The 24,709-nt window shown below is 46.1% G+C and overlaps 1 protein-coding gene across 1 annotated transcript; it reads left to right on the top strand.

Annotated features, from left to right (window-relative positions):
- Positions 1-17,816: 17,816 nt before the first annotated feature.
- LOC128848088 (olfactory receptor 1019-like) lies at positions 17,817-18,834 on the top strand. Its single transcript, XM_054047855.1, has one exon. It carries the CDS (start codon positions 17,817-17,819, stop codon positions 18,789-18,791), a length of 975 nt encoding a protein of 324 aa, XP_053903830.1. The 3' UTR covers positions 18,792-18,834.
- The last annotated feature ends 5,875 nt before the right edge of the window (positions 18,835-24,709 follow it).

Here is a 24,709-nt window from a genome sequence, read left to right as displayed (position 1 = left end):
CTGGTTGCAGCAGTTCCAGGGGAATGAGAAGGAGCAGTTGCTGGGGGGAAGTAAGAAAGAGCACCTTGCTGGCTGCTGGGACTGAGTTCAAGACTTCAGCCTGAGCTAAGGGTGAAGGAAAGCTGGGTTGGGGCTGCGGGGAAGTGGCCCAGGGAACAGAAGTGAGCAGTTAAAGGGACACAGCAGGAAGCTACTCTTTGTAGGGTCCCTGGGTTGAGACCTGGCATAGTGGGTGGGACTGGGTTCCCCCCACCAGACACTGGGGAAGTGGCTTACTCCCAGAAGAAGGAAGTTGATGCAGGCCCAGAGAGGGGCCAAGAAACAGGTCCAGGGAAGGGTCAGCAAATTATTGAACTTTGGTATCCCCTGGAAGGGGATTGAATTGATAGTGACTGATAATGGAGAGCTGGGATCAGAGAGGGTGAAGAGTCTCCAAGGAGGAAGCCCTTGGGGCACGACCCCACACCAGGGCCAGGACTGGTTAAAGACTGACCCACGGAGAGCTGCAGGAAACCAACGAGGGTAAGAGTGAGAACTGAGCCCGGGGTGGGCTACAGAGATGTTCCAGTGGAGGAGTACTGTGATAGACCCCTGTTGGACTAAATAAGGATGTGAGCCCAGGGCGGGCTGCAGGAGGTGAGACAGACACCAACTGAGGGGTACTGTGATCGGCCCCTATTGGACTAATTAGGAATTGTGTACTGCGGAAGGGGTCTATTTTGTCTGTCTGTTCATGTACAGACTGAGTATGATGCGGCTGGAGGGCTGAGTCCCTGAAGACCTACCACAATTGGAAAGAGAGTGCAGGCACACCCACTCAGCCAGCAGGAGGCGCTCACGAGAGGTGAGTCACCACACCATTACAAGTGGTCATAGGACTTAGTTGTAGGCCTTGCTGGAGCCCTAGGCATAACTAACAGTGTGAACCAAAGGCTGTGAACCAGAGTTGTCCTGGCCTTGGCAATATAACCACACACTAGGTATTGGCTAACCAAGTAAGCACATTCCTGACCAGAGAGGATGGTACAAGAATACCCAGAGTTCTCAAGTAACTACATGAACACATTCCTAAGAGATGATACAAAAACTCACCAACCCCTCGTAAGATAAGGATAGGATGATAGGATAATGGATAAGGATGTTTTGTTCGAACTACCAGGGAAAAGGATAAGGGTGGTAGCTAAAAACATCTGGAGTGTGTTGTCAGTTGGCATGTGTGTGTGCTCTCTCTGTATACTGTCCCAGTCCTGCCTACAGACAGCTCAGCAGACCTCGATAGTACTGCCAAGAAAGACCACAGACTCTGTTCAGTGGCAAAAGCGCTCAGCCAGGTTTATTGTCAACGAAGCACAGTACTAGTGCCCCATAGATTCTACAGGTACACTAACACATATATGCCCATTACAATGGACCAGCTCAGTCAGTGGTGGGACTTTCCACTGTCCCCTAGGCCAGACAAAGGATTAAGGTAAAGTATCCCAACATTATAGACTGAGACAAACAGCTTACGTACCACCTCACGTGTTTCATGACATCTGCTTGTTACCTCCCCTTGTATCTTGCTTCAGGTGCCTTGGGCAAAACATCCCTATTCATCACTTCTGTCAAACCCTCTTATCTTGTGTTAGGTCAGGATGTACCTGTGCTGATCTTCTGGAGTGTGTTCACACACATTTTCAATATCTGTTTTTTCTTAGGCGTGCCTGTGTTTTAGCAATACTAGCAATACCTTTGCCAAGGTCAAGTATCAGACAGTAAACTTGTAAAGATCTGCTTTTATACATGGCCTGACTTTGGTTCCCAGCATGGCCTGACTTTGCTGACTATGGTTCTGGCCTCAGGTCATACACTAGGCCCAATGCTCCAGACTCAATCCCTCCCCTACACTAAACAATTAAAAATAAAAACTGAAAAACTTTCATTTTGGTAAAAAGCAACAGAGGATCCTGTGGCACCTTTGAGACTAACAGAAGTATTGGGAGCATAAGCTTTCGTGGGTAAGAACCTTACTTCTTCAGATGCAAGACATTTTCATTTTGGTGTGTCATCAAATAAAATGGAAAAATAATAAAAATATATATTTTTGTATAAAAATGTCGAAAACAGCCCAGCTTTCTATGAACCAAAAAATTGCATTAAAAACTTCTGTCACTCTGCCAAAAGGCGAGAGGATATCAGAAGTTCTCAGTATGTCATCACTTTCTCACGTGCTGTTTCAACTGGCCAGATACAGAGGAGACATGCGGTGAAATCCATTCCTTGATGAAGTCAAATCAAGATTTATCACTGATGTCAAGGGGGCCAAGATTTCACAGCATGGATGCTTTTTCTATGATGCAGGAAATCATCTCAGATCATCCTCATTTCTTTTCAGCCTAAAACAATTGGCTAGGGACGTCTGAATTCTTGACAAAGCCACAAACTCACTGAGCACTTTGCTTTTTGCATCGGCTTCCTTGTTTCTCAGGCTACATCTGAAAGGGTTGATCGGTGGGGTCAGGATAGCATAGAACACCTAGGACTCTTTGTTTGGGTCTCTCAGTCTGTTGTTGTGCATGCACTGCAAATAGCTTCCTCTGAGTCTCTGTTTCCATGCAGGTCTTAACAGCCATCATAAGTAAAAGTCTCCTGTAGCTTCATTCCAATTGATAGTAACATGGTGAGAGTGTAAAAGAGCAACCTTCCACTCCAGCGACCATGCAAATGCAGGGATGGGGCCCTGATGCCAGTTCTTGGAAGTGAGAGAGAAAGAGACACCATTCCCCTCTCCTTGCATCTCACCAATCTGCTACTCCTATAAAACACAAGGCCTCTTTCTTTGACCTGTTGCATTGCAAAGTTTCTCTCTGTCACAGGGTGCTACTTTAATAGGAAATTCATGCAAAAATAAAATAAAATTAGTTTACACAAAAGGCTGCATTTTCATGGAGGTTGTGCATAAAAATCGTGCTTTGTGCCATTAAAAACACATTTTCAGAGAAAGTCACAACTGGCAGTGGAGCTTAGTGGGGTTCAGCTGGTGACAGACAGGTTGTGGGGAATGACTAGAGAAGTTTTGCCATCATGGTGTATTTAGATAGAGACAAACTTCTGTAGAGACTCAAATCTCTTGCACCTCAAACTATAACCATAGTCATGAGATGAAAAAATTAAATTTCACCCCAAGGGGGTGCTTTCCATGATCCCATGCCTACCAGCATGAGGATGGAGAACACTGGACATAAGCCCTTCCTCTTTTTTCCTGTCATCAGGTCACACAGCAGTTAGGTGGCAGAGCTAGATAACAAATCCATTTTTCCAGTGCCTGATTCACCAGAACTTCCTGCCTCAGCCTGGCAAGGAAAGAGATAAGGGCAGTTATGCTGGCTTAATTCTGCTGCCAGCTGCACAGGGTTACTGAAGAGAACTTTGCATGTACTGTACTGAAGCATTGATTTGAGAGAGGATATGACAAAAGAGCAGCTACATTGCATAATGCTGCCTAGATGTCAGCAGAAACTTTGGGGTGGAAAAAGGGCAGCTGTTCTACATAAATCCCTCTACATGGCTGCAGAAAATAAGGGATAAGAAAGAGGGCAGCTATAGGGCTAGACTCTGAGTTCTAGTAAACTCATAGCCCTATTTACTTTAATGGGGCTACACCAATTTACATCAGATGAGCATGTTGTCCATTGCCTCCAATGGAGCTACATTGGTTTACAGCAGCTGGAGATTGGGCCCATTGATGCCAATGGAGTTACATCAATGTAAATCAGCAGGCAATCTGGTCCACTGTCATCGCTCCGAAAGGTAAACTAGTGCTTCATCACCATGTGCAAGATTTCTTCCCCTCGCCCCCCACGCCTCCAAGAGACTCATTAGGCTGTTTCACTAAATGCAATTACATTTGGGAAAAACAAGTCAAATGGCACCAGACATTGTTAAAAACAAAGCTTTGGAGACACAAAAGCTTAATGGTGAAGGGTTGACATAAGACTGTATTAAAAAAAAGTTGGGACTTGCTTGTACTTATTAAAAACTTTGAACTGGACTGGGAATAACAATCTCCCACACAGTTTTGCAGTTAGAAAGAAGTGGATAGTCTTATTCCCCCACCCCCCCAAACACCAGTATAATTCAGGTCAATGTGGGAGAACTTTCCTCAGAAAACTTACTGATGGAAATGCTAACTTCTGGGAACCAGACATGGGTAACATACAGTGCTGCAGAAATGCAATGGTTATATAGACTCTGCTAGAATGTTTACATTAATTGATGTATACACACAAATGTGCCTGTGTACCCATCTACACAAACCACTGTCCTCTTCTGCATGGTTTTAGATCTTCTAAAGTCTGCTCTTTTTTACACTTTGTATAACTGCTTTTCTTGAGCTCAGTTAATGGCCAGTACTTATAAATCCATGATAACCTTGGTGTGTGGCAACCAGGAAGGCTGGGATTTGCAAAGGAAGCTAAGGGAATGAAGCACCCAAATCACATTTGGATATGGGTGCCTAGATCCCTTAGGCTCCTTCAAGAATCCCAGTCAAAGTTCATATTTGGTCAAGGATTAGTTCTGATATTAGCTCCTCCACTATGCAGTCCCATGATATTTAGGATTGAGAAGAAAATAATTCTTCACAGCTGTTTTATCCTCCCTCAAACCTTGAATACTTCATCACGCACAAAGTTGTATACCTGAGTGTTCTAACTTTTTGGCAGGGATGCCATGCTGGTAAAGGTAGGGGGCAGGGGTGGCCAGGGGGCCTTGCGAGAGCTATAGCCACCCCAAAATTTGCCTTAGCCACCCCGTAGCTGCCGCCGCTCTCCAACCACCCAACTCTGAATGCAGAGTGGTGGCTGCTAGCCACACGCCCAGCTCTGAAGGCAGCTGTGGCTGTGCACGAGTAAGCCCAGGCAGAGGGCCGGGAGGCATCAGAGCAGCCCCCAGTCCAGGGTAGGTGGAGGGTCCAGGGCTCCCCACAGTGGGCTGGACTGACCAGCCTAGGCTCCTGTGCCCTGTCCCCCATGGTCACTGCTCCCTGAGGGCTCTGACGGCCTCAGATCTGGGTCCCCCCGCCTGGGCAGCTGTTACAGGCTGCAACAGTTGAAGGGGAGCTGAAGAGCAGCCACAGCCCTGGGCAGGGGTGGTACCAGCCTCTTCCTGGTGGAAGGGCTGAGATGAGTTAGACAGAAAATAGTGGGGCCTGTACCTCCCACATCCCACGAGGCCCTGCCCCTCTCTGTGGCCCCACCCTGTTCTCCTCCTCAGGTAAGTGCCAGTCCCGCCTCCTCCTCCTCCACACAGGCCCTGCCCCCTGGCCAGAGGCGGGAAGCCAGACCTGGGCAGTGCAGGTTGGCTGGTGCGCTGGCTGGTACCATGGTGCAGGCTGCCATAACACTCCCCCGTCTCCTGCTGCTGTTTGTGCCCATGGCCCCTGGGCCAGGGGAAGCTTGTGGGGGCTATTTTCTTTACCCCGTCCCATAGCCACCACTGCTCTCCATACACCCAGCTCTGAAGGCAGAGTGGAGAGAGCAGGGGGCCCCAAAACAGCCCCCGGTCCATGTCTCCACCCACCAGTGCTGCCCAGGGCAGGGGGAGGGTCCAGGGCTCCCACAGCGGCCTGGACTGACCCACTCCTGGGCCCTGCACCCCCCATGTTCGCTGCTCCTCAAGGGCTCTGCCGGCCTGAGTGCCAGGTCCCCCCACCCGGGCTGCTGTTATGGGATGCAACAGTCAAAGGATGGCAGGGAGCTGAGCAGCAGCCACTGCCCTGGGGCCCCAGGCACCAGCAGGAGGAGGAGACGGGAGAGCGCCGCGGTCACCGGTACCGTGACACCAGCCAATACAGCAGCCTCCCCGCACTGCCTGGCTCTGGTTTCTGGCCTCCAACTGGCCAGTGGGCAAGAGCTCGGTGTGGGGAGAGGAGGAGACAGGACCGGTAATGATGAGACAGGACCGGTAAATTTTCTGTTTAGCCCACCTCAGCCTCCCACCGGCAAGAGGCTGGCACGGCCCCTGGGCTTATCTAAATCTGATCACTTCCCCTACTCGGCTGAGAGAGACCTGAACAGGCAGGGCAGGGTGCTCCTTAGTCATTGTCAGACAGCCCCTCCATCGCCATCACTGCTGCATTCCCACACTCACATTTCTGCTCCCTTTCCACCCAGTGGTCAGTTCAGATCATAGCCTTCTTGCAGGTGTAATTCCAGTATCAGACACTAGGTTTGCTGCATGGGCAATTTCACCTCCTTTCAGTGTGTGCAGGCTCTCATTCATGAGACAGCCCTGCCTCTCCCTAAGGTACTTACCTGCACACCATCTGTGTAGTATGTGGGTGACCCACAGTCTTTAGTGTATTTCTCCTCACAATATGCCCAGGGGGTGGGGAACATCTGTTATCTCCATTATACAGCTGGGGAACTGAGGCCCAGAGATCACCTTGGTCAAACAGGCAGTCTTTGGTGGTGTCAGAACTGGAATACAGGGCTCCCAAGGGCTGGAATACCTCCCAAACAGGGCTGGCTCTAGGCACCAGCAAAACAAGCTGGTGCTTGGGGCGGCACATTTTTAGGGGCGGCATGGCCGGCGCCAGAATGCCACCCCTAAAAATGTGCCCCGGCCCTCACCTCCGCTGCTGCTGCCACGGCGCGCGAAACAGCTGATTCGCGCGCCGCTACTCGCCCTCCCTCCCAGGCTCGGGGTCTCCCCCTCGCTCCCAGGCTCTCAAACCTGGGAGGGAGGGGGAGATCCCGAGCGGCCGTTTCGCATGTGGGGGGGAGACTCCGAGTGGCCGCGGCGTGGGCGCCGCTTCTCCACCTCCCTCCCTCCCTCCTAAGCTTGAGAGCATGGGGGGAGGAGACAGGGCTGGGGATTTGGGGAAGGGGCGGAGTTGAGGCGGGGCCGGGGGTGGGGTAATTAAAGAACGGGGGGGGGGCGGCCAAAATTGTTTTTGCTTTGGGCGGCAAAAATCTTAGAGCCGGCCCTGCTCCCAAAGCACTACACTATCCATCTGCTCTTCCCCCTACATTCCTTCCAGCTTCCTACTAGTCCCCACAACACCTCTCTTCAACGTAGTTCCTCACTAATTTTGTCTTTCTGTTTAGCCAGTCTCTAATAACACATTCTCTCAGCCACAATAACGTTCAGGAAGCCTGCGCCAAATTGATTTGGAGAGTTGTCCTATTGTCTGCAAGTACTACAGCTTGTACCCCTCCAAGACCTGGGATAGAACCCAGGAGTCCTGACTCCCAACATTCCTCTGATGTCTAGCAAATAGTTGTGTAACACACTGGCACAATGTGTCTCCTCCCTTTCTAGTGGTTTACATCTCTCAACCTTCAGACCTGTGCATGTGTGAGAAGAGATCAAAAGGGGGATCTGTGTTGTTGGTTGTCATATTTCATAGAATCATAGAATATCTGGGTTGGAAGGGACCTCAGGAGGTCATCTAGTCCAACCCCCTTCTCAGAGCAGGACCAATTCCCAACTAAATCATCCCAGCGAGGGCTTTGTCAAGCCTGACCTTAAAAACCTCTAAGGAAGGAGATTCTACCACCTCCCTAGGTAACCCATTCCAGTGCTTCACCACCCTTCTAGTGAAAAAGCTTTTCCTAATATCCAACCTAAACCTCCACCACTGCAACTTAAGACCATTACTCCTTATTCTGCCATCTGTTACCACTGAGAACAGTCTAGATCCATCCTCTTTGGAACACCCTTTTAGGTAGTTGAAAGCAGCTATCACATCCCCCCTCATTCTTCTCTTCTGCAGACTAAACAATCCCAGTTCCCTATGCCTCTCCTCATAAGTCATGTGCTCCAGCCCCCACTGTGTGAATCAAATTGCCAGAGTGGCATATTTGGCTCAGTTACAAAGCAGGTTTCATAGTTAAAATGTTTCCATCAGCTTTTATTTGGGCTTTCCTGTGTCCACCCCCGACCTCCACCCCCACCAAGACTGGCATTCTCTAAGAGCCTCAAGGAGTTAGGCATCCAGATTCAACTTACTTTTCATGGTGGTTAAGTGCCTAATTCCTTGAGGCTGATTTGAAAATCCTGATTGAAATGTCTAGTTTGCAAACTTGGGACCAAATAGACAATATTTCACAGAAATTTTACTGTCCAATTACTATGCTCCCCACTGTGAGAGCCCAGCCCATCACACTTGACCAATGTGGACAACCCTTACTGGGGCATGTTGTCTCACAGAAGGGGACAGGACTGCTCACATAAGAGAGGATTATTCATCTGCTTTGGGACAGCAGGATGAGGCCCTTGATCGGTACAGCAGGACCTCTCAGTCATGCAACTCAATCATCTCTCAGAGAGGAGAGAACTCCTATGAGCTAAGCAGGCTGATTGCATCAGGATTGGTTTTCATGCTGTCTGTGTTGCTGTCATAACTATAAAGGGAAGGGTAATAGCTGTCCTGTGTACAGTACTATAAATCCCTCCTGGCCAGAGACTCCAAAATCATTTTCCCTGTAAAGGGTTAAGAAGCTCAGGTAACCTGGCTGGCATCTGACCTAAAGGACCAATAAGGGGACAAGATACTTTCAAATCTTGGGGGGGGAAGGCTGTTGTTTGTGTTCTTTGTTTGGGAGTGGTGTTCGCTCTCGGGACTGAGAGGGACCAGACATCAATCCAGGTTCTCCACATCTTTCTAAGCAAGTCTCTCCTATTTCAAACTTGTAAGTAAATAGCCAGGCAAGGCGTGTTAGTTTTCCTTTGCTTTTCTCAACTTGTAAATGTACCTTTTACCAGAGTGTTTATCTTTGTTTGCTGTACTTTGAACCTAAGACTAGAGGGGAGTCCTCTGAGCTCTTTAAGTTTGATTACCCTGTAAGGTTAATTTCCATACTGATTTTACAGAGATGATTATTACCTTTTACTTTAATTAAAAACCTTCTTTTTAAGAACCTGATTGATTTTTCCTTGTTTTAGATCCAAAGGGGTTTTGGATCTTGATTCACCAGGAGTTGGTGGGAGGAAGGAGGGGAATGGTTAATTTCTCCTTGTTTTAAGATCCAAGGGGTTTTGGATTTGTTTTCACCAGGGATTTGGTGAGGGTTTTTCAAGGCTTCCCAGGGAGGGAATCCATTGATGGTGGCAGCCGAACCAGAGCTAAGCTGGTAGTTAAGCTTAGAAGTTTTTCACGCAGGCCCCTACATTTGTACCCTAAAGTTCAAAGTGGGGATCTCAGTCCTGACATGGTGGCAGCGGTGGGATCATTTTAAACCCAAAAGCCAGTGAGATTTTTTTTTCCTTCTAGCTGCTTGGAAAGCCGAGCTGGAAGTAGATAGATGCATATCTTATCTCTCCTTGCCTGAAGGCAGAGGTGTTAAGTTTTTTTTACAGGTCTTTTGTTAAGAGAAGGGTTCAATTAGCAAATGACTGGTAAAAGGTATTTACAAGCTGAATTTTTTTTTTTCTTTTTATATCCTCGGGAGTAGCTAGTTAGAAAGTTATTGTTAACTCTGCAGCAGCCAGAGCTGAGAGCTTCCCAGTTTGTCAACTGCAAAGGGGGTTACCCAGCACAAGAAAACAGGAAAATGACTACCAAAGAAGTAGCTAACAAAATAGAACTGGCCAAACTAGAAGCAGAAGAAAATGAAAGAAAACATCAGATTCAATTAACAAAACTCGAGACAGAGCAGAGAGAAAGAGAAGAAAAAGCCAAAGAGGAGGCCCACAAGAGAGAGATGGAGCTGAAAGAAAAAGAGATGGAGGAGAGAGAAAAAGAAAGGAAGCATGAACTGGAAGTAGCAAAGGCTAAGCAGGATGCACCAGCCAATGCTAACAACCCCCCTCCAGGTACCACTTCCCATCCCAGAAAATTCCCCATCTACAAGGCAGGCGATGATACTGAGGCCTTCTTAGAAAATTTTGAAAGGGCCTGCCTTGGATACAGCATCACTGCAGACCAGTACATGGTAGAGCTGAGGCCGCAGCTCAGTGGACCCTTAGCAGAGGTGGCGGCTGAAATGCCTAAGGAACACATGAACAGTTATGAACTTTTTAAAAACAAGGCCAGACTCAGAATGGGGCTAACACCCGAGCATGCCCGTCGGCGGTTCAGAGCCCTAAAGTGGAAACCGGATGTGTCATTTACCCGTCATGCCTACAACATTGACAAAAATTGTGATGCCTGGGTATCAGGAGCAAATGTTAAATCTCTGGAAGATCTGCTTTCCCTAGTAAAAATGGAGCAGTTTTTAGAGGGTGTTCCTGAGGAAATAGAAAGGTACATCCTAGATAGGAAGCCCAAAACTGTAACTGAGGCGGGGGAGATTGGAGCCCAATGGGTGGAGGTGGCAGAAAAGAAAAAAACTAGTAGCAGTTGGAGCGAATATCAGAAGGGGCAAGCCGAAACAAAACCTTACCACCGGGGACAACCCAAGGACCCACCCACATCCCAAGGGAAACCCCAGACGCCTTCTCACCCCACCACACCAGTCTCCACCAACCAACCTCGTCCCGGTGATACCTTAGCAGGGCGATGTTTTAAATGTAATGGACTGGGACATATAAAGGCTCACTGCCCCAAGAACCCCAACCGATTACAGTTCATTACACCCCAATCACACCAAAGATCCCCAAACCCAGATGCCTCTCTCATACCCTCGGAGCGAAGGGAAACCTTGAGAGTGGGCGGAAGGAAGGTTACCGCTTGGAGGGACACTGGGGCTCAAGTGTCAACTATCCACCAATCCCTAGTGGACCCCAAACTCATCAACCCAGAGGCTACAGTGACAATTCAACCCTTCGTGTCACAATCTGTAACCTTGCCTACAGCCACGTTGCATGTCCAGTACAAGGGCTGGTCAGGAATGTGGACTTTTGCAGTCTATGACAATTATCCCATTCCCATGCTGCTGGGGGAAGATTTGGCCAACCATGTGAAGGTAGCCAAGAGGGTGGGAATAGTCACCCGCAGCCAGGCTAAGCAAGCTTTCACCCCCATCCCTGTTCCTGAGCCGTCCACCAGGGCCCCGTCTGTGTTACCGGAGACCCAGACAAAGGTGGTGGAACTGGATCCTCTGCCAATGACTGCAACAGCCGTAGTGGATCCAATCCCAGAGACCCAGCCAAAGCCAGTCCCAGAACCGGAACTGGCAACGCAACCAGCACCAGAACCATTGCCAGCCCTGAGTCCAGCGCTTGCAAACCCGTCTACAACTCCAATGCCAGAGGGCACCAGCGAGCCTGAACTGGCAGAAGCAGCAGATAACCCTACCCAAGAGGCTCAGCCAGAGCCTGAGTTACCACATAGTGCACCAGCGGACAGCGGTTCACAGTCAATGGAAACAGCCGCAGCACCTGCATCACTTCCAGAAGGACCAAGCCCCAGTCCACAGTCCAAGGAGGAACTGATGTCTCCAGCATCAAGGGAACAGTTCCAGGCCGAGCAGGAAGCAGATGACAGCCTTCAGAAAGCTTGGGCGGCGGCGCGGAGCACCCCACCGCCTCTCAGCTCTTCTAACCGATCCCGGTTTGTTGTAAAACAAGGACTTTTATACAAGGAGACTCTTTCTGGTGGGCACCAGGAAGACTGGCATCCTCAAAGGCAGTTGGTAGTTCCCACTAAGTATCGGATAAAGCTCTTGAGCTTAGCCCATGATCATCCCAGTGGCCATTCTGGGGTGAACAGAACCAAAGACCGGTTGGGGAAGTCCTTCCACTGGGAGGGAATGGGCAAGGACGTTGCTAATTATGTCCGGTCTTGTGAGGTGTGCCAACGAGTGGGAAAACCCCAAGACCAGGTTAAAGCCCCTCTCCAGCCACTACCCATAATTGAGGTCCCATTTCAGCGCGTAGCTGTGGATATTCTGGGTCCTTTCCCAAAGAAGACACCCAGAGGAAAGCAGTACGTACTGACTTTCATGGATTTTGCTACCCGATGGCCGGAAGCAGTACCCTTAAGCAACACCAGGGCTAAAGGTGTGTGCCAGGCATTAACAGACATTTTTGCCAGGGTAGGTTGGCCCTCCGACATCCTTACAGATTCGGGAACTAACTTCCTGGCAGGAACCATGGAAAACCTGTGGGAAGCTCATGGGGTGAATCACTTGGTTGCCACCCCTTACCACCATGAAACCAATGGCCTGGTGGAGAGGTTTAATGGAACTTTGGGGGCCATGATACGTAAATTTGTAAATGAACACTCCAATGATTGGGACCTAGTCTTGCAGCAGTTGCTTTTTGCCTACAGGGCTGTACCACATCCCAGTTTAGGGTTTTCACCATTTGAACTTGTGTATGGCCGTGAGGTTAAGGGGCCATTACAGTTGGTGAAGCAGCAATGGGAGGGGTTTACGCCTTCTCCAGGAACAAACATTCTAGACTTTGTAAGCAACCTACAAAACACCCTCTGACATTCTTTGGCCCTTGCTAAAGAAAACCTAAAGGATGCTCAGGAAGAGCAAAAGGCCTGGTATGATAAACATTCCAGAGAACGGTCCTTCAAAGTAGGAGACCAAGTCATGGTCTTAAAGGCAATCCAGGCCCATAAAATGGAAGCGTCGTGGGAAGGACCATTCACGGTCCAGGAGCGCCTAGGAGCTGTTAACTATCTCATAACCTCCCCCACCTCCCACATAAAGCCTAAGGTATACCATGTTAATTCTCTTAAGCCCTTTTATTCCAGAGAATTAAATGTTTGCCAGTTTACAGCCCAGGAAACAGATGACGCGGAGTGGCCTGAAGGTGTCTACTACGAAGGAAAAAAGTATGGTGGCGTGGAAGAGGTGAACCTCTCCATGACCCTTGGACGTCTGCAGCGACAGCAGATCAAGGAGCTGTGCACAAGCTTTGCACCAATTTTCTCAGCCACTCCAGGATGGACCGAACAGGCATACCACTCCATTGACACAGGTAATGCTCACCCTATTAGAACCCCACCCTACCGGGAGTCACCTCATGCCAAAACTGCTATACAAAGGGAGATCCAGGACATGCTACAGATGGGTATAATCCGCCCCTCTAAGAGTGCATGGGCATCTCCAGTGGTTCTAGTTCCCAAACCAGATGGGGAAATACGCTTTTGCGTGGACTACCGTAAGCTAAATGCTGTAACTCGTCCTGACAACTATCCAATGCCACGCACAGATGAGCTATTGGAGAAATTGGGACATGCCCAATTCATCTCTACTTTAGACTTAACCAAGGGGTACTGGCAAGTACCACTAGATGAACCCGCTAAGGAAAGATCAGCCTTCGTCACCCAGGCAGGGGTGTATGAATTCAATGTACTTCCTTTCGGGTTGCGAAATGCACCCGCCACCTTCCAAAGACTTGTAGATGGTCTCCTAGCGGGATTGGGAGAATCTGCAGTTGCCTACCTCGATGATGTGGCCATTTTTTCTGATTCATGGGCAGAGCACATGGAGCACCTGGAAAAAGTTTTCGAGCGCATCCAGCAGGCAGGACTAACTGTTAAGGCTAAAAAGTGTCAAATAGGCCAAAACAGAGTGACTTACCTGGGGCACCAGGTGTGTCAAGGAACTATAAATCCCATACAGGCCAAAGTGGATGCTATCCAAAAGTGGCCGGTTCCAAAGTCTAAGAAACAGGTCCAATCCTTCTTAGGCTTGGCTGGATATTATAGGCGATTTGTACCCCACTACAGCCAAATCGCCGCCCCGCTGACAGACCTAACCAGAAAGAAACAGCCAAATGCAGTTCAGTGGACTAATGAATGTCAAAAGGCCTTTAACCAGCTTAAGGCAACACTCATGTCTGACCCTGTGCTAAGGGCCCCAGACTTTGACAAACCGTTCCAAGTAACCACAGATGCGTCCGAGCGAGGCGTGGGAGCAGTTTTAATGCAGGAAGGACCGGATCAAGAATTCCATCCTGTCGTATTTCTCAGTAAGAAACTGTCTGAGAGGGAAAGCCATTGGTCAATCAGCGAAAAGGAATGCTATGCCATTGTGTATGCGCTGGAAAAGCTACGCCCATATGTTTGGGGACGGCGTTTCCAACTACAAACAGACCATGCTGCGCCACAGTGGCTTCATACCGCCAAGGGAAATAACAAAAAACTTCTTCGGTGGAGTTTAGCTCTCCAAGATTTTGATTTTGAAATACAACACATTTCGGGAGCTTCTAACAAAGTGGCTGATGCACTCTCCCGGGAAAGTTTCCCAGAGTTAACTGGTTAACAATTGTTTTTGGAATGAAACATATTGTTAGTTTTTATACAATCAGTAGTATGTCTAAAGGTACATGTGTCTTATTAACTCTGTTTTCTCCTAGAACTCCAGGAAGAAATCACAGCCAGTGTGGAACCAAACATCCAACACTATCTGTGATTTGGGGGGCATGTCATAACTATAAAGGGAAGGGTAATAGCTGTCCTGTGTACAGTACTATAAATCCCTCCTGGCCAGAGACTCCAAAATCCTTTTCCCTGTAAAGGGTTAAGAAGCTCAGGTAACCTGGCTGGCATCTGACCTAAAGGACCAATAAGGGGACAAGATACTTTCAAATCTTGGGGGGGGGAAGGCTTTTGTTTGTGTTCTTTGTTTGGGAGTGTGTTCGTTCTCGGGGACTGAGAGGGACCAGACATCAATCCAGGTTCTCCACATCTTTCTAAACAAGCCTCTCCTATTTCAAACTTGTAAGTAAATAGCCATGCAAGGCGTGTTAGTTTTCCTTTGTTTTTCTCAACTTGTAAATGTACCTTTTACTAGAGTGTTTATCTTTGTTTGCTGTACTTTGAACCTGAGACTAGAGGGGAGTCCTCTGAGCTCTTTAAGTTTGATTACCCTGTAAGGTTAATTTCCATACTGATTTTACAGAGATGATTTTTACCTTTTTCTTTAATTAAAAACCTTCTTTTTAAGAACCTGATTGATTTTTCCTTGTTTTAGATCCAAAGGGGTTTTGGATCTTGATTCACCAGGAGTTGGTGGGAGGAAGGAGGGGGGATGGTTAATTTCTCCCTGTTATAGATCCCAGGGGGGGGGGGGTTGGAACTGATTCACCAGGAGTTGGTGGGAGGAAGGAGGGGAATGGTTAATTTCTCCTTGTTTTAAGATCCAAGGGGTTTTGGATTTGTTTTCACCAGGGATTTGGTGAGGGTTTTTCAAGGCTTCCCAGGGAGGGAATCCATTGATGGTGGCAGCCGAACCAGAGCTAAGCTGGTAGTTAAGCTTAGAAGTTTTTCACGCAGGCCCCTACATTTGTACCCTAAAGTTCAAAGTGGGGATCTCAGTCCTGACAGTTGCCAACAGCAGGAACTCCCCAGAGTCAGCCAATGGAAAACCCCACTCAGAAGTGGCATCAGGGGAGACACAACCTTCTCCTGCAAAGGATACAAATACTAAACTGAAGGTAGGACAAGAAGGAATCAGTTCTAATTGCATCAAGGCAGATTTAGGTTAGATATTAGGAAAAACTTTCTAACTCTAAAGGTAGTTAAGCACTGGAACAGGTTACCAAGAGAGGTTGTGCAATCCTCATTTTCAGAGGTTTTTAAGGACAGGATAGGGATGATCTAGGTTTACTTGTTCCTGCCTCAGCATCGGGGGCTGGACTAGATGACCTCTTGAGGTCCCTTCCAACCCTACATTTCTATGAGGAGGCAACCACACCCCATCAACAGAGGGAGGAGAACATGGTCCAAGTGAGATCTCGGCACCTGCTCATCCCATCTCTTTACTGAGAGAACCAAATTTATGAGGAGAACTGAAAGAAGAATCTGAATCCTGGTCACCAAATCCTGAGAGATCCAAGCAAGACTGGAGGCTGAATATCCTGTGGTTGAAGGTGAGTGTTATCCCTCATACTGCTGCTGCCACACACTAAGATAGAGCCTGCCATGCAGTGCTGTCAAAGGACTGAGCAATCAGTGGTGATTCAGTCTCGCCTTCCCCCAGAGATGCCAGTCAGTATTAATATTGCCATGTAACCGACAGGGGGACTGAGGCATAGAGACGGGAAATGTCTTCCTGTTCCTCACCATCACTAGTAGAACTTGGAACAGAATTATAGAATCTAGAGACAAGAAAGGAAAACTCTGTCCCCTCCAGGCCATCTCTCTGCCAGGACTGGCCCCAATAGTACATTTATTAGTGTTTGCTCCACTTTTCTTCTAAATAACCCAATCAATGAACAACATAGGGATTTCCAGACTGGACCAGATCCCAGGTCCATTTATCCCAGGCTCCTGTCTCTGACAATGGCAGCTCCAGAGACTGCAGAGGAATGTGTAATAATGCTGCAGTAACACTTGTGGAATGATCTGCCCCCCACATCAGATCTCATCCTGATCTCTAATAGTTAGAGGTGGGCTTAAACCGTTAACTCCAATGTATAAGATCCCTTCCAGAACTATTGTTAAACTCCAGATAGAATCATAGAAATGTAGAGCTGCAAGGGTCCTTGAGAGGTCATCTAGTCCATCCCCCAGTGCTGAGTCAGTACCAATTATACCTAGACCATCCCTGGCTACTGTTTGTCCAACCTGTTCTAAAAACTTCCAGTGACGGGGATTCCACAGATCACCTTGGTAACTTGTTCCAATGTTGAACTATCCTTATAAATAGTTTTTTTCCCCCAAATATCTAACCTAAATCTCTCTTGCTGCAGAGTAAGCTCTGACTTCTTATCCTACCTTCAGTGGACGTGGAGAACAATTGATCACCATCCTCTTTATAACAGCCCTTTACATATTTGAAGACTATCAAATCCCCTGTAAGTCTTCTTTTTTCAATACAAGAAAACATTTAAACTTTTTGAGTTTTTTTCCTCTTTTTTTTTCCCATTTATCACTGGGCGCAATAAAATGAATAGTGACATTCCCCCCCCACCCCACCCAAATCTTCCCCTGATTTTATTCTTTTTTTTTCTTTTTGCCATGCAATACATTTAAAAATAAATCCTCATATTTTTAAAAATTACCGAATGGCAAAGTATCAGACTTTCATTTTTCCTTTTAACTCTCAGTAACTTTTTCAAAGTTGTGGAAGTTCAGAGTGGGAAATGGAAAAAAAAAAGATAAAAAGGAATCGTGAACAAAAAGTAAAATACCTCAGACATGATGGATGGCATATTTTCTGAATCATGTGAGTTTATATCTCTTGTAAATGTACAGCTTTGCTAATGTAGCTGACAACGGGGATTTTGATCATTCAATATTCAGAATCTCACTAAGCAGTTTGAATCAACAATATTCCTTGGTAAAGAAATCCAAAAGTTAATATGCGATGGTCACAAAGCAGCATAAAAACTGATCTACATGGTACAGTATAAATGAACTCTAACAATGACTACCTGAAAAGGCTTAGCAGGTGAGGGCTTGGACTGGCACCAGAACCACATTCATGGAGCATTGGTTTCTGTCAGGGACAAAGGAAGTTTCTGAAGTCCAAACAAGCCGATTCTCAGCCAGCAAAATTGTGGGGTGTGTTACGAGCCCAAATGAGTCTGTCTGAATTCAGGGAATCCAGTGCCTACACCTTCATTTGCCAGACTCCTCCTGGTGAACTGGTTTCCTCACTACACACCACTAGCGTCAGCTTTTTGGAGCAGAATGAAGGGAGCAAGGCTTAATCTATTGTTAGTCAGACAAATTAGGGTCTTTACACAAATCTGGGCTTGCCTTAGCAGCATGTTTGTGTGTCAGTTTTTCTCACTCACTCTCAGATGTCATCAGCCTCCATTGTCTCACTCCCAGCCTATCAGCCTATGTGCACAGCCCAGTACTTGGGCAGGTGACATGAAGGAGAAGGAGCACTTGAACATTAATGATTTTAAATTAATAATGTGATACTGATGTTTAACAAATTCTGTTCTTGTTTTATTGTAGTGTTTGCTTCATTTCTGCCATGGCAGGCACAGAACAGAGAAATCAAACCTCCCTCACAGAATTCATCCTCCTGGGATTTGGGACTGTCCCCAAACTGCAGATCCTTCTCTTTCTGCTGTTCCTTGTGATTTACATTGTGACCATGGCTGGGAACATCCTCATTGTTGTGCTAGTTGTGGCTGATCAGCACCTTCACACCCCCATGTACTTCTTCCTGGGGAACTTGTCCTGCTTGGAGACCTGCTACACCTCCACCATCCTGCCCAGGATGCTGGCCAGTTTCCTGACTGGGGACAGAACCATTTCTATTGGTAGCTGCATCACACAATTTTACTTTGTTGGTTTCCTTGCAGCCACCGAGTGTTATCTCCTGGCAGCGATGTCTTATGATCGATATCTAGCGATATGCAAACCACTGCATTATGCAACCCTTATGAATGGCAGTTTCTGCCTCCACCTAGCAGCTGGGTCTTGGATAAATGGATTTCTAGCTATTATCATAGTAGTTTCTCTTATGTTACAATTAACTTTCTGTGGCGCCAATGAAATTGATCATTTCTTCTGTGAATCTACACAAATAATAAATCTCTACTGCAATGACATCTACCAGGTGGAGCTTGTAATCACCATTGTGGCTGCTTTACTTACCCTGCCCCCATTTGCTTTAACTGGGACATCCTACATTTGTATCATCTCCACCATCCTGCGAATCCCTTCCACCACGGGGAGGCAAAAGGCATTTTCTACTTGCTCCTCTCACCTCATTGTGGTGACAATTTTCTATGGGACTCTGATCATTGTGTATCTGCTACCAAAAACCAACACACTCAGAGACCTCAACAAAGTGTTCTCTGTCTTCTACACAGTTCTGACTCCTATGACCAATCCCTTCATATACAGCCTGAGAAACAAAGAGGTGAAAGAGGCTCTGAGAAAAATTGTCAGTAAATGTGTAGATTTTATAAGAATTCAGAAATGCTACTGTATTTTTTGAAAGAGAAAATAATGTTGAGTGCAGCTGATTTACACTTTAAAGCTCAGAGGTTGCGTAGCCCTTACTTCATTCTAGGTCTTTGGTAGTGTGAACTTGTAACGCTTGAGGATGTGCAAAGATTTGAAACTGTAAGATCAATCAGAACCAGGATCTTTGTCTTCAAAATAAATTGAACTTTATTTTCCTTGTTGATTGTGAGTAGATATTTTGGTGAATTCCATAGACTAAAACAAAGTAAGAATGTAAAATAATGACTTAGGGCTGGATCCACAAAGGGACTTAGGCATTGCAAGGCCTAATTTCTAGTGCCTTGCTAGCAAGTGGAATCCACACCCTGGCTTGTGGTTTCAGGGCTCATGTCTACATTGAAATAAAAAGGCCCACGGCAAGACTGTTGCTGGCCCAGTTCATCTGACTTGGACTCGTGGTGCTTGGGCCGAAGGGCTAAAAATGGCAGTGTAGACATTTGGGCTCAGGCTGGAGCCTGGGCTCTGAAAGCCTGTGATGCGGGTGGGTTTCAGAGCCCCGGCTGCAGTCAAAGCCCAGACATCTACATGGCCATATTTAGCCCCTCAGCACAAGCCCTGTGAGCTCGAGTCAAATGACCCATGCTCTGAGACTCGGTGCCATGGGATTTTTATTGCAGTGTAGATGAACTAATACAGTTTAAGGCCAGAAAGGATGGCCAGATCATCGAGTCCAATTTCCTGTATAGCACAGGGCACTGACACCCCCCAGCACCCACACACTAAACCCAACAACCAAAAGGAGACCAAAGTATCACAGCTCTTAGGAGACGAGACTAGGATGTGCCACAGGCAGAGAACAGGAGAGACCAAGGGACACCAGTGCCTGAGGCCCCCACAATGGCAGGGAGATGATTAAGTGAGATACACCCAGTTAATCCTGGCAAGTGACCCATACCCCCCCCCACTGCAAAAGAAAGTGACCTCCCCCACCACCCCACCCCAAGGTCACTGCCAGTCTCACTAGTGGAAAATTCTTCCCAACCCCACATATGGCAATCAGTAAGACCCTGGTCATGTGAGCAAGAATCAGCCAGCCCACAACCTGGGAGAGAGAGAATGCCTGGTGCCCCCTTAGAGCGCTAGACCTCTCCGCCAATGTCCTATCTCCAGCCGTGGCCATCTCTGATGCTTCAGAGGAAGAAGAGAAAAATAATACATCAGGGTACAAAAAAATCCCTTCCTGACCCCTGCAGGTGGCCAGCTGAAATCCTGAAACATGAATTTTAAGGAACATAAGACATAAACCAGAAGTTAACCTCAGGGCTCCCGATTCCTGTCCCCCACCACCACAAGCACTTCTATTCCTGCCCCTGAGTATTGAGTTTTAGAATATCCTAGTGGCACATGAGGTAACCCTTTCCCCCATTGCTGTCTGGCAGAGCAAGATGTTTGACTCCATCATAAGTTGTCTCCATAATGGCAGCATCCTTTTTGATCTGGCCTAGGAATAGTGTCATTGACTGCTCAGGTCTCATTTTCACTTTTGTTCTGATTATATTATATTATATTATATTATATTATATTATATTATATAGCAGCCAAAACTTTTCAACTTTTATATAATATAATATAATTAATATAATAAATTAATAATTATAACAGTAAAGTCAAAACAAAACATTTCAATAATTCCCCCTCAACAATTTCAAGTAAATTGATACATTCCCACAAAACACTTCAGTTACATTGAATCAGGATTTTTAAATGGAAAGCTGTTCCACTGGAGAAATTTCAACCAGGTCTAATGGTGATGATTGTCTGCACTGCCCCTTACTATCGGCTGTGCCTTAACGACACCATCCAGTGCTATAGTTGGAAGGCAGATGTTGAAGGGGGATGTGTTATATACAGAAACCCTGAAAGGTTTATTGTTGTTGCTTTCCCTTTGATAAAAGTTTTATTTTATTTTAGTTTAGTTTAGTTTAGTTTAGTTTAGGTTATTAATGTATACTTTAGAAATTTGATGATATCAAGGTGTAAAGGCAAATCTTTCTTTTTTTTTGTTGGAGATGTCCCTTACTGGATCCAGAGATGTGCACTGTGAGATTTCTCAACCCTTATTTGAAAGTTTTTGAATATTTAACAGAGAGAGCTTTTCTCCACAGTGTGCTCGGGCATTTGAGCTAAAACTAAGAGTCACGATTATAGGGCCAGCTGCACAGTTATCCACTTTCCAGTTTTTTTGAGAGCACCCTTGCAGGTGAAGGGTCTGTTGGACTACTTTTCTGGGGGTGAAATTTCCCAATGTTTCCATTTTTATATGAGAACCTGGGAATACTACTCCACACTTTTGGGTTTGGGGCATCTGTGTTTTCTCCCTTCTGAAATCTGTAACCAGTGACATAGTGACCAAATGCTTACTTTTATTTAACAGTTGGACCAAAGCATTAGGATAAAAGGATTTAAAAACAGCAAACTGTCTACATACATAGTTAGCTTTCCATTTTTCTTAGAAAGCTCACAATAGAGATTTGTGAGGTTGCAATCATAACAGAAAAGAATTTTGATTAGCAAAAGGGGCACATTGACTTGAAGACTATTTCAAACATTTTTTTTCTGCTTTTGCCATTGCTGAGTGTGACCAAATGTGACCATATGGGTCTGTTATATTCTATTTTTTCTATTCTAATTAGAATAGGTGGGTCCATTCTAGTTTATTAACTAGAACAGAAGGGTCTATTCTATTCTATTCTATTCTAAAACAGATTATATTCTATTCTAACCTAGAACACATGGATCTATTCAATAACAATCCCATGTCGTTGTTTATCATTTAGAAGAGAAAGTGAATCTCCCTAGGCACCTCTGATGAGTGGCATTGTAAATCAATGATAGGGGAAAGTTAATAGCATATTTATTTTTAGACCATATGAACAATGGTGTTAAATAGAGTCAAACTTATAACACCCCCCCCCAATGGCCAAAATAAAAAAATATTTTAATTTGGAAATGCTACCATGGATGCCTCATGGGAGCTGTAGTTTAGTTGCCTTATGACCCCATTCCTCTCTAAGTTTTGGGCTCCATAGCTGGACTACAGCTGCCATGCTGCACCAACTCCTCTCAACAAGAGAGAGACCGTGGTGTATCATGGGAGATGTAGTCTGTCCAGAGAGTGTAACCCAGGCAGTAGAATGGGTGCATGAAGAACCTGAGCCTCAACTCCCATGAGGCACTATGGCAACATTTCTGAACTGAACTGTTTTGGTTTTCAGCCAAAATATTTCAGTTTCTGATTTTTCACGAAAAAGTCAAAATTTTCCATTGAGGAAAAATATATTTCCAACCAGCTCTACAAACAAAACTGCAGAAGGCAATTGTGGAATAACATGAGCTATTCAGTTATATGAGTCAACAGTGTGCCCTTGTTGTCAAGAAGGCTAACGGCATTTTGGGCTGTATAAGTAGGAACATTGCCAGCAGATCGAGCACGTGATCATTCCTCTCTATTCGACATTGGTGAGGCCTCATCTGGAGTACTGTGTCCAGTTTTGAGCCCCACACTACAAGAAGGATGTGGAAAAATTGGAAAGAGTCCTGCAGAGGGCAACAAAAATGATTAGGGGGCTGGAGCACATTATTTATGAGGAGAGGCTGAGGGAATTGGGATTATTTATTGTGCAGAATCTCCTTCCGTAGAGGTTTTTAAGGTCAGGCTTGACAAAGCCCTGGCTGGGATGATTTAGTTGGGAATTGGTCCTGCTTTGAGCAGGGGGTTGGACTAGATGACCTCCTGAGCTCCCTTCCAACCCTGATATTCTAGGATTCTATGCAGAAAATCCCCATTCACCCCGTACGGTAAGAAGTTGGTTTAATATGGGATGAGTGCTCAGAAACATTATTAACTGATCCTTTGGAACAGTAGGGATCAGAAGATATTTGCTATATTCCTCTCACCCAAATCGTCCATTGTCCAAGGCTGGTGAGGAATTATTTACTATAGTTTGGTACCCAATGTTACTCATGAGCTGGAAGGCCTAAGGCCAGATTTTTAAAGGCATTTAGGCATCTAGTGGTATTTTCAAAAGCACCTCTCATTGAAATCAGTGAGTTTTAGGAGTCTAGGTGCTTTTGAAAATCTCACTAGGCACCTAAATACCTTTAAAAATCTGGCCCCAGTGGCCTCACTAGAGTGTTTGGAAGGGAGGAAATGTCTGAGTTGGATTCCCATCTCTTCTTTTGAATTACCTTAATAATATTTTTCACTCCTCTCAGGGCCTCAAATATAATGGAGATAGTTTTATAGAAGGGGTATAACACTTGCCTAACATTGTACAGCATCATCAGCTCTACACACAGAAGCAGGAATATTGCTATCCCTAGTTTTCTGATAAGGAACCTTAAACAGTAACTTTTCCACACCTTTGGGTGCTAAGCATTGGCACTTAAATAGCTGCTGAAAGGCCTAAATAAACAAAGTCTGATTTTCAAAGGCATCAAGCTCCTCAGCATTCATTTATGAAGTCTGCACATTTTGGCTATAAACTTTATGCCCTAGTTCTCCACTTCTGTAATGCGAATACTATTTCCCCCTATGACCTCTGAATTTATCTATTTGATACTCACTGAGGTTGTAGTTTTTGAAGGAGCTTAGGGGACTTAGGTGCCAATTCCCTTTGGAAGTCTGAGCACTGGGCATATAACTCACTTAGAACCCTATGGAAATCTCAGTGGGAGTGACCAATTCTGGTAATAACACAGAGGCAGCAGTAGGGGTTGATATGGACTGAGCTCCTGGGGGCACTGAGTCTCAATAGGGAAGTCCACATAATAAACTTCACTGTGCAATGCTCTATAATCATGTGGGCTCATTCCCTTCTCATCACCTCGGTGCAAATCAGGAGTAACACAACTGGAATCAGTGGGGCTTATTCCCCTCTTACTCATCATGGTGTAAATTAGGAATAACTCCGTTGGTGTCGGTGGGGCTGATTCCCCTCTTGCTCACCCAACTATTAATCAGGAGTAACTCCATTGAAGTCAAAGGGCCAAATTTACTTCTCACTTATGCTGGTGTAAATTATGAGTAACTCCAGTGAAGTCCTCACAGTTACACTTGTGTAAAAGTGTTGTAAGTAAGAGGAGCACCAGACCATCTCATAGAACTGGAAGGGACCCTGAAAGGTCATTGAGTCCAGCCCCCTGCCTTCACTAGCAGTACCAAGTACTGATCCCCCTCAAGGATTGAACTCTCAACACAGGATTTAGCACGCCAATGCTCAAACCACTGAGATATCCCTCCCACTCATGGTGTGTGGGGTGGAAACTGCTTCTTCTTGACTCCTGTGAACAATTTCCTTACACCATGAAGGTTGATTACCTGGATAATGTTATTATACAGTCTGATTCTCCTCCCACTTACACTACTGTTGCATTGATTATCTCCACATTAGCACCAATGTAATTCTACTGACTCAGTGTCCTTACCCTGGACTCCAGTGGGTTTAGTTGAAATATTCTCCATTCATGAGGAAAGGAAGATGCTCATGTAACACCAACTCTAGATTTATTTCCAGCTATGCAGCTGCTACCAATCATATTACTTTTACACACCTTCATACAGTGAGCACAAATCATAACTGTCTGTGATTTTATACTGATGTAACCCCACTAAAATCCTTGCAGCAAGGTGTTGACTCATGGCCAGTAAGCTCAAAGTCCACTCTGTCTCATTATTTGTCATGACTCGGTCTCTCACAGATGAGATGGCAGGTGTCATGTATGTATCAGGAAGATGTAAGTCTGAGCTTCATAGGTCAGATACAGATTTTTAAAACAGTGGGTGTGTAGATCTCGGATATAGAAATTAGATGTATGAGCACGGGGATGGTCAGATCTGGGGACCTGTCACAGACCTTAGTAAGTGCTCCTGCCAGCCAGCCACTAGGA

This window comes from Malaclemys terrapin, chromosome 13, assembly GCF_027887155.1.
Source record: "Malaclemys terrapin pileata isolate rMalTer1 chromosome 13, rMalTer1.hap1, whole genome shotgun sequence".
NCBI lineage: Eukaryota > Metazoa > Chordata > Testudines > Emydidae > Malaclemys > Malaclemys terrapin.
Note: the sequence above shows the minus strand (reverse complement) of the source record. Positions and strands in the feature narration are given on the sequence as shown.